Source organism: Cebus imitator, unplaced genomic scaffold (genome assembly GCF_001604975.1).
Source record: "Cebus imitator isolate Cc_AM_T3 unplaced genomic scaffold, Cebus_imitator-1.0 Scaffold399, whole genome shotgun sequence".
Lineage (NCBI taxonomy): Eukaryota > Metazoa > Chordata > Mammalia > Primates > Cebidae > Cebus > Cebus imitator.
Window position 1 is genome coordinate 581,290 of NW_016107714.1, and position 10,357 is coordinate 591,646.

General features: G+C 38.2%; 1 protein-coding gene across 7 annotated transcripts in view; it reads right to left on the reverse strand.

Annotated features, from left to right (window-relative positions):
* SLC4A5 (solute carrier family 4 member 5) overlaps window positions 1-10,357 on the reverse strand; it is a 136,674-nt gene that overhangs the window by 94,088 nt on the left and 32,229 nt on the right. For 6 of the 7 annotated variants that reach the window (XM_037731420.1, XM_037731418.1, XM_037731416.1 and 3 more), the window contains exon 3: window positions 6,371-6,451. The exons of the other annotated variant lie outside the window; for it this stretch is intronic. In XM_037731420.1, coding sequence (XP_037587348.1) covers window positions 6,371-6,451 — 81 coding nt within the window. The remainder of the gene's footprint in view (window positions 1-6,370; window positions 6,452-10,357) is intronic. 7 annotated transcript variants of the gene reach the window in all.

A 10,357-nucleotide genomic window follows, 5' to 3' on the forward strand; every position in this document is an offset into this window, starting at 1 on the left:
GCATGTGCCACCATACCCAGCTAATTTTTTTTCATATTTTTGGTAGAGATGGGGTTTCACCATGTTGGCCAGGATGGTCTTGATCTCCTGACGCATTCATGATCCACCTGCTTTTGCCTCCCAAAGTGCTGGGATTACAGGTGTGAGCCACCTTGTCCGGCCCTTTTGTCCATTTTTAAATTGGGTTGTTTGTTTCCTTATTGTTGAGTTTTAAGAGTTCTTTTTGTATTTTGAGATGTGAGTCTTTTATCAGATAATACCTTTTGCAAATATTTTCTCCTAGTCTGTGGGTTTTCTTTTCATTCTCTTAAAAGTCTTTCATAGAGCAGAAGTTTTTAATTTTAATAGAGTCCAGCTTACCATTTTTTTCTTCCATCAGTTGTGCTTTTAGGGTTGTATCTCATCACCAGGCCCAAGGTTACCTACATTTTCTTCCATGTTATCTTTCAGAAGTTTTATAGTTTTGCATTATACATTTAGGTTTAAGATCCACTTTGAGTTGATTTTTGTGAAAGGTGTAAGGACTATGTCTGATTTTTCTTTTTTTGAAACAGAGTCTTACTTTGTCACCCAGACTGGAGTGCAATGGCATGATCGTGGCTCACTTCAGCTTTGACCTCCCGAGCTCAAGCAATCCTCCCACCTCAGCCTCCAGAGTAGCTGAGATCACAAGCATGCATGCCCAGCTATTTTTATTTTTAAATCTTTAGTAGTCTCAAAATCTCTATGTTGCCCAGGCTGGTCTTGAACTTCTGGGCTCAAAGAATACTCCTACTTTGGCCTCCCAAAGTGCTGGGATTACAGGCATGAGCCATTGCACCTGGTCTGGATTCATTTCTTCTAAACATATGAATGTCCAGTCATCATCATTTGCTGAAAATATTACCCTTCCTCCATTAAACTGCTTTTGCATCTTTGTCAAAGATCAGTTGATTATATTTGTGTGGGTCCATTTCTGGGATAGTTATTCTGTTCCACTGATCAATTGGTCTGTTCTTTTGCCAATATCACACTTGATATTAGCAGCTTTATAGTAAGTCTTGAAGTTGGGTAGCGTCAGTTCTTCAACTTGGTACTTCTTCAGTGTTATGTTGGCTATTGTGGGTCTTTTGCCTTTCCATATAAACTCTTCAGAATCAATATGTCAGCATCCCCCCCCCAAAAAAATAACTTGCTGAGATTTTTATTGGGATTATATTGCATCTATAGATCAAGCTGGGGAGAACTAACAACTTAACAAGGTTGAATTTTCCTATGCATGAACATGAAATATCTTTTCATTTACTTAGATCTTTGATTTCTTTCATTACCTTTATAGTTTTTTTCATATAGATCTTGTATATATTTTGTTAGATTTATGCATAAACTTTTTGGTGCTAATGTATCATGTCTTAAATTTCAAATTCCAATGGCTGGTATATAGAAAAGTAACTGTTTTTGTATCCTAAGACTTCATATCCCAAAACCTTGTAATAGTTACTTATTAGTTACAGGAGTTGTTTGGTAAATTCTTTGGGATTTTCTGTATATACGGTTATATCATCTGTGAAGAAAGATAGTTTTATTTCTTCCTTCCCAAACTATATACATTTATTTTATTTTCTTGTCTTACTGTATTAGCTCAAATTTCCAGTACGATATTGAAAAGGGCTGGTGAAAGGGGATCTCTTTGCTTTGTTCCTGATCTCAGTAGGAAGATTTTAAGTTTCTCACCATTAAGTATGATGTTAGCTATAGGTTTTTTGTAGATTTTTAAAAAAATCAAGTTCAGGAAATTCTTCTCTATTCCTAGTTTACTGCGAGTTTTTATTATGAATAGGTGTTGGATTTTGTCAAATGATTTATCTGCATCTATTGATATTATTGTGTGATTTTTCTTCTTTGGCCTGTTGATGTGATGAATTACCTTAACTGACTTTTGAATACTGAACCAGCCTTAAATAGCTGGGATAAATCCTTTTGGGTCATGGTGTATAATTCTTTTTATACATTATTGAATTTTATCTGCTAGCATTTTGCTGATGATTTTTATATATATATTCATGAGAGATATTGGTCTGTAGTTTCTTTCTTGTCATGTTTTTATCTGGTTTTGTATTGGGATAATGCTGACCTCATAGAATTAGAAAGTATTCCTTCTGCTTCTATTTTCTGGAACAGATTGTAGAAAATTGATATCATTTCTTCCTCAAACGTTTGGTAGAATTCACTAGTGAAACCATCGAGACCTGTTGCTGTTTATTTATTTACTTTTTTGGAAAGTTGTTAATTATTATCTATTTCTTCTTTAATAGTAATAGGCCCGTTCAAATTATTTATTTCTCCTGTGTGAGTTTTGGTAGTTTGTGTCTTTCAAGAAATTAGTCCATTTCACCTACATTATCAAATTTGTAGGCATAGAGTTGTTCATAATATTCCTTTGTTATCCTTTTAATGTCCATGGAATCAACAGTGATCACCTTTCATTTCTGATATTAGTAATGTATGTCTTCTCCCTTCTTTTCTTGGTTAGCCTGGCTAGAGATTAATCAATTTTATTAATCTTTTTAAGAGATAGCTTCAGTTTCATTGATTTTCTCTATTGTTTCCTGTTTCTAATTTCATTGATTTCTGCTCTATTTGGCATTATCCCTTTTTGATTCTTGCTTTAGGACTATTTTGCAATTCCTTCTCTTGTTTCCTAAAATGGGAGCTTAGGTTGTTGCTTTTAGGTCTTTTTTCTTTTCTAATATATGCATTTAAAGTTATTCATTTTCCTCTAAGCACTGCTTTTGCTGCATCCCACAAATTTTGATAAGTTGAATTTTCATTTTCATTTAGTGTAAAATATTTTTTTAATTCTCTTAAGACTTCTTATTTAACTCATATATTATTTAGAAGTGTATTGTTTAATCTCTAAATATGTTGAGATTTTCCAGTAGTCTTTCTGTTATTGATTTTTAGTTTAATTCTAGTGTGGTGTTACAGCCTACTCTGTAAGACTTCTGTTCATTTAAATTTGTTCAGATGTGTTTTATGTCCCAGAAGGTGGTCTGTCTTGGTGGATACTCCACACAAGCTTGAGAAGAATGGGTATTCTGCTGTTGTTTGACGAAGTATTCTATAAATGTCAATTAAATCCAGGTGATTAATATGTTGTTCATCTCAACTTTATCTTTACTGATTTTCTGCCTGTTGGATCTGCCAATTACAGGTAGATGGGTGTTGGACGCTACAACCATAATTGCTAATTTGTCTATTCTTCTTGCAGCTTTGTCTTTTTTTTTTTTCCTCATGTATTTTGATGCTTGCTGTTAGGTGCATACATGTTAAGGACTGTTACATTTTCCTGAAGAATTAACCCTTTTATCATGATGCAATGCTCTCCCTTATCCCTGTTAAAGAGATGTTCTTTGCTCTGAATTCTTCTTTGTCTGAAATTAACACAGCTATTCTTGCTTTCTTTTGATTAGTGTTATCATGGTATATCTTTCTTCCTCCCTTTACTTCTAATCCATCTGTGTCTATATATGTGTGTGTGTATATATGTGTGTGTGCATGTGTGTGTGTATACATATACGTATATGTATAAACACAAATATATATACATATAAAAATACATACATACATAAAAATACATATAAAAATATATTTTTTTTCTTTGAGACAGAGTCTTGGTCTGTCACCCAGGCTGGAGTACAGTGGCACCATCTTGCCTCACTGCAGCCTCCACCTGCTGGGTTCAAGTAATTTCCTGCCTCAGCCTCCCGAGTGGCTGGAATTACAGGCGTGTGCCACCATGCCTGGCTAATTTTTGTGTTTTTAGTAGAGATGGGGTTTCACCAGGTGGGCCACGCTGGTTTCAAACTCCTGACCTCAAGCAGTCTGCCCACCCTAACGTCCCGAAGTACTGGGATTACAGGTGGGAGCCACCACACCTGGCCTGCGTCTTTATATTTAATGTAGGTTTCTTGTTACATTATTGGGTCTTGTTTTTTGATCCTCTCCAACATCCTCTGTCTTTTAATTGATATGTTTAGACCATTTATATTTAAAGTAATTATTGGCCAGGTGCAGTGGCTCACACCTGTAATCCCAGCACTTGGGAAGACTGAGGTGGGTGGATCACTTGAGGTCAGGAGTTCAAGACCAGTCTGGCCAACATGGTAAAACCCCATCTCTACTAAAAATACAAAAAATTAGCTGGTTGTGGTGGCATGCGCCTGAAGTCCCAGCTACTTGGGAGTCTGAGGCACAAGAATTGCTTGAACCAGGAGGTAGAGGTTGCAGTGAGCTGAGATCACACCACTGCACTCCAGCCTGGGTGACAGAGCAAGACTTCATCTCTAAATTAATTAACTAATAAAGTGATTATTTATATCACTGGATTAATATCTACCATGTTTACAACTTTTTTATATTTGTTGCATTTGTCCTTTTTTAAAATCTTCTGTTTTTGGTCTTTTTTTTTTTTTTTTTTTTTTTTAAAAAATTGGTTTTTTTTTTTTTTTTTTTTTTTTTTTTTAAGAAACAGGGTCTTGCTATGTTGCCCAGGCTGGCCTCAAACTCCTGGCCTCAAGCAATCCTCTTGCCTCTGTCTCCTGAGTAGCTGGGGCTACAGGCACACGCCACTATGCCCAGCTCTTTCTCTGGCTTTAATTGAGCAGTTTATATAATTCTGTTTTCTCTCATCTCTGAGCATATCAATTATACCTCTTAACAAATTCTAGTGGTTGCTCTAGACTTTGCAATATACAGTTAGAAGTAATCTAAGTCAACTTTCAAATAACACTATACTGTTTCCCAGCTGAACTGTGGAGAAACATGTCTAAGCCTTTTAGAGAGATGTTGAATGTACTCTAGTGAATAGACTCTGTATGAGTCTACTCTGGTTGGTACATTCCTAGGTACTAGGGGTCAGGTTACTTGGATGTCAGTGTTCAAATATGTCTAAAGTCCCAGCTCCCTCCACTGCATGCTCTTCTGGATCCTATTTTCTCCTGGATGTAACACGGATGAAGAAAGTGACATCGAGATTCTTAAGAAGTGTGGCCTCTCTTCCTAGGGGATGGGTGTCAGAATGACTAATTTCCCTTCTTCCTCTTCTTACCTCCCCACATCATGGTGGAACTTCCCTTCCCTACATTGCATTGTTTAAGCAAGCTGGAATTTGAGATAAGCAGTAGACATCAGCATTCAGAGGTAAGTAGTTCCACTCTAAGGGTTTAGCATATTTGATCTTCTAACAAGTTCCTATTCTCCACCCTTGAGGCCAGGAATGGAAATGAAAAGAAGCAGGTATAACAGAAAGGCAGGTATAACAGAAAGCTGCTCAAGAGGCAGCTGCCCTAGGTGTTCCCTGGCTTGTCCTTCACTGGATCGGTGGCCATCCTGCCACTCTGGGACTCAATGAACTGATCTGTAATGTGGGAATGAAAATCTTTTCTCTACCAAACTGGCTTTTAAAAAGATAGAATGGGATCATGTACAAGAACATGACTATGCAAATTGTAAGGGACTATACACAGGAAGATTATACTTACTAAAGAAATCAGAGGAGATGGCTGTCAAAAAAATATTTTGCTTTCTGCCCTGAATCTAAATTGTCCCATCTTTTCTTGGCTTCTATCATAATCAAATGAGCATGGTGATTTAGCTGGTGAACTGTGGGGAGTGGCTTGCCCTCCCCCAAGACTACACATTCTCCTTCATGGCTCCGCAGGAACTCTCCTTTTACTATAAGCATCTTGCAGTTTGGCTCAGGACATGTGCCAAGCTCTCCTAGCAACTCTTTAGGGCATTCTTCTTGCTTGACAGCTCCAGAGTGGCTCTACACATTCCACAGCTCACCAAGCCTCTAGGTGGGCATTGAGGTTGGTATTTTTCTTCAAGTGGGGCTGGAGTAATGATGGCAGTAGCCACCCATCTGATTGCCTTTTTAGAAGAAGCCCCATGGCTTCTTCTCTGTAGTGTGTATGAGGCTTTGGGCCTCCAAAGTCTGCAATTCTGGAGCAACAGAAATACTTGCCATCCCAACATCATCTTGCACTGGTTTTAATCAAGCTGCCACTTTGGAAGTCAATTAATATAAAATGTTGATATTTGGCATATATTATGGTTTGTAGATCTTGCAAAATCAGGTGAGTTAAATTTTGTGTTGAGGAAGTTATGCTCTAATCCACATAGGCAAAGTGGCAGTTTCTTGTCTCCGGCCTGACCATGCAGTCACCTGGGGATACCATGAAGGCTAGTCCTACCAGCTTTAAGGAGACACTGTGTATGAGTCAGGAAAAGGAATCTGCTCCCTAGACTCTCCAGCTGAAAGAGCTGGACACCTAGAGAATTCTCAGTCCCTTCTAAGATTTGCATCAAGTCCTCAAAGTGACCTCACCTTTCTGATCCGGAAATCTCCTCCTGTGGTTAGTGGGATCCAGCTTTCCTACCCCAGCCTTCTCCTCCTTCACCTTCATGACTATAAAGTAAAAGGAACACAGCCTCAAAATGTATACATTAAAAAGGGTAGGATTTCAAGGAGAAATGGTCAAATCCACAATCATAATGGGAGACTTCAATACAGATAAAAAACTAAGACAAAAGGACATATAGCCAGGTGTGGTGGCTCATGCCTATAATCCCAGCACTTTGGGAGGCCAAGGCAGGCAGATCCACCTGAGGTCAGGAGTTTGAGACCAGTTTGGCCAACATGGTGAAACTCCATCTCTACTAAAAATACAAAACTTAGCCGGTTGTGGTGGCATGCGCCTATAATTCCAGCTGCTAGGCTGAGGCAGGAGAATTTCTTGAACTCGGGAGGTGGAGGTTGCAATGAGCTGAGATTGCACCACTGCACTCCAGCCTGGGAAACAGAGCAGGGCTCTGTCTCAAAAAAANAAAAAAAAAAAAAAAAAAAAAAAAAAGGACATATAAACAAATTGAAGAATAATTTCCAACAAATAGAGAACACACTTCCTTTTCAAGTACAAATGACACATTTACAAAGCGAGAACATATACTAGATCACAGAAAAGTCTCACAAAAGTAAATTCATTGTGTTTCTATAGTGTATATACATATATAAGTCAAATTTCTATTGTGGTTTCCTATTAAACCCATCATTCAAAATTATTTTATATAAATATGCTTATATATAAAATAATTTCTAATAATGAGTTTAATAGGAAACCACAATGGGAATTATTAAATATTTAGAACTCAACATTTACAACTACAACATATTGAAACTTGTAGGATGCAGCATACTTAGAAGGAACAAGGAAAGAAGGAAGAAATGAAGGAAAAAGGGAAGAAAGAAAAAAAAGACAACCATTCAACTAAAGAAGCTAGAAAAAGAACAAGACAGAAAAAGAAATTAGAAGAATGTAAATATAAAAGATAAAGGCAGAAAACAATGAAATAGAAGATTATCAAGTGGGCCAGGTGCAGTGGCTCACTTCTGTAATACTAGCACTTTGGGAAGCCAAGATGGGTGGATTGCCTGAGCTCAGAAGTTGAGACCAGCCTGGGCAACATGGTGAAACCCCGTCTCTACCAAAAGACAAAAAATTAGCCAGGCGTGGTGGCACATGCCTCCCAGCTACTTGGGAGGCTGAGGCATGAAAATTGCTTGAACCTGGGAGGCAGAGGTTGCAGTGAGCCAAGACATTGCCATTGTACTCCAGCCTGGGTGACAGAGCGACACTCTGTCTCGAAAGAAAGAAAGAGAGAGAGAGAGAGAGAGAGAGAGAGGGAGAGAAAGGAAAGAAAGAAAAAGAAAGAAAGAAAGACAGACAGAAAGAAAGAAAGAAAGAAAGAAAGAAAGAAAGAAAGAAAGAAAGAAAGAAAGAAAGAAAAAAAGAAAGAAAACAAAGAAAGAAACAAAGAAGAAAGAAATAAAGAATTTGAAACCATAAGATGGTTAACAAATTCCAAAGATACTTAATTTAAAAGATTATTAATATAGTTGAGCCAGATGTGGTGGCTCACACCTGTAATTCCACTGGTTTGGGAGGCCAGGAGGCAGGAGGATTGCTTGAGGCCAGGAGTTCACGACCAGCCTGGGCAACATAGTAAGACTTCATCTCTACTATATGTATGTTGCAGAAAAAAAATATACATATATATGCACGCCAAGTGTGATGGTGTGCTATAGTCCTAGCTATCCAGGAGGCTGACGCAGAAGGATTATATAAGCCCAGAAGTTTGAGGCTGCAGTGAGCTATGACTGTGCCACTGCACTACAGCCTGGGTGACAGGGTGAAACTCTGTCTCAATAAAAAAGAAAAAAAAAAGGCAATCTATGTAAGACTAATCAGAAGAAAAGAAAATATTTATAAGTAAACACCACTAGGAATAAAAAAGGGACATAACTGAAAATGTAGCAGAGAATTTAAAAATTGTAATATAATTCCATTAAAAAATTCATGTCAATTAATTTTAAAACTTAAATAACAATAGTTGACATTACTATGTGCCAGACACTATTTTAAGTGCTTTACATGTATGATTTAATTGAATCTTCTCAACAACCCTATGAGATAAATAACATTATTATTCCCGTTTGACAAATGAGGAAACTCAAGACACAGACAGCTTAAATGACTACCCGCATGGAAAAACAAATCCAGACAATCTGTTTCTGGAACTAGAGCTCTTAGCCACAAGGCTAATAAATGGGTACTTCACTACATAAATAATAGAAGTATCGAAATTGGCTTTAAAAGAATTAGAAAACCTAAATTAATCAATGCGATTAAAATGATTGTGGGAAGGTGCCACAATCCGTCATGTATTGATAATTATTGACGCTTTGTTATGATACAAAAGAGTTGTAAACTAAAAATAAAATCCTAAGCCTCCCCACCAACTGAAAGGACTCCCTCTTGGCCAAGGGGGCCTCAGAAATACATTAAAAAATGAAATCCTGGCCAAGACAGGGTAGGAGTTCAGACATACCTTGTTATATCCTCTCCCTTTTGCAGTGTAGATACAACTGACCAGGATTTATTTTAAAATAGAGAATAAGACTGACAGAACAGACTCTTGATGGCAATAAAGTACCAAACTATAAACAAGACCTCAGGCCAGGCCAGGCAAGAGTTAAGTCCTGCACCCCTACACTTGAAGAATAAACTGTGTTCTAACTGCCACAGGTTTTTCTTTTCCTCTAGCAGCTAAACAAGCACTGGCTGCATTTGTGTCTTACAAATACCTTTTAACATATACTGTCTAACTGTAATACATTTAAATGATATGGCTCCACCCCAAGGTGAACATGGGTGTGTGAAATACGCATGTATGTTCAATACACAAGCATCAGGACCACATTCATAAATATTCATAGATCCTCCTGGAACCTACTGAATATGTATGTTTGGCCAACCTCAACTTAGATTCCTGCTTTACCCCTCCTCCTTTGAAGTGCCTGTCTTTGATCTAACCCAGAGGCTATGGTTCCCAGCCTGGAACATGGCCATCTTGCAGGCTATAATCCTTACAAGAAATAAAGTTTTCTCTTCAAATGCATAGATTATGTGATTTTTAAGTTAATAGGGCCATAATAATTTATTTTACTTTTGTTGTGCTTGAAAATTTTTCTATAATGAAAAGTAAACACCACGAACAGATAGTTTTAAAAAATGTTTTTTCTGAACCTTCGAGGATTAGACAGCCTCTATATATACAAAATGTTCCTCAAAGATAGAAACAGGACATCAGAGGCAATAGGGACATCTGAAGACCATGATGCAGAGTGGACTGAACACAGGGAAGCTGGTGGAAAATCTTCATAGAGTTCTGAGGCTAAATCCTCACATCTCTCATCCCGGCTCTAGTCTCCCATAAGACCCCTTCTACCTAGAATATGGAGGGGACCTGTAGGATACTAGAGTTTAGGACAGAAGATCCCTGGATAGCTGAGGGCAAAAAGGAGTAATTTCATTGGGGAAACAAAAAGGAGTTAAGTAAAGGCAGTTAGCCCCTCAGCCCTTTGCCTATTGGACTCCTAGAACACTAATGAAGCTTAGGCCTTCCAGGCAGGTCATTGGAGGACTTAGAGATTCCAACATTTTGGGGACCTCTCATAAAATGGGAAGGGCTGCATCCAATTGCCCACTCTAAGTCTATCATTCAACATGTTCAGCCTGGCCACATGCCAGCTGTTTAGCAGCTCCACTTCAAAATATGAACAGCGGCCGGGCGCGGTGGCTCAAGCCTGTAATCCCAGCACTTTGGGAGGCCGAGGCGGGTGGATCACGAGGTAAAGAGATCGAGACCATCCTGGTCAACATGGTGAAACCCTGTCTCTACTAAAAATACAAAAAATTAGCTGGGCATGGTGGTGCGTGCCTGTAATCCCAGCTACTCAGGAGGCTGAGGCAGG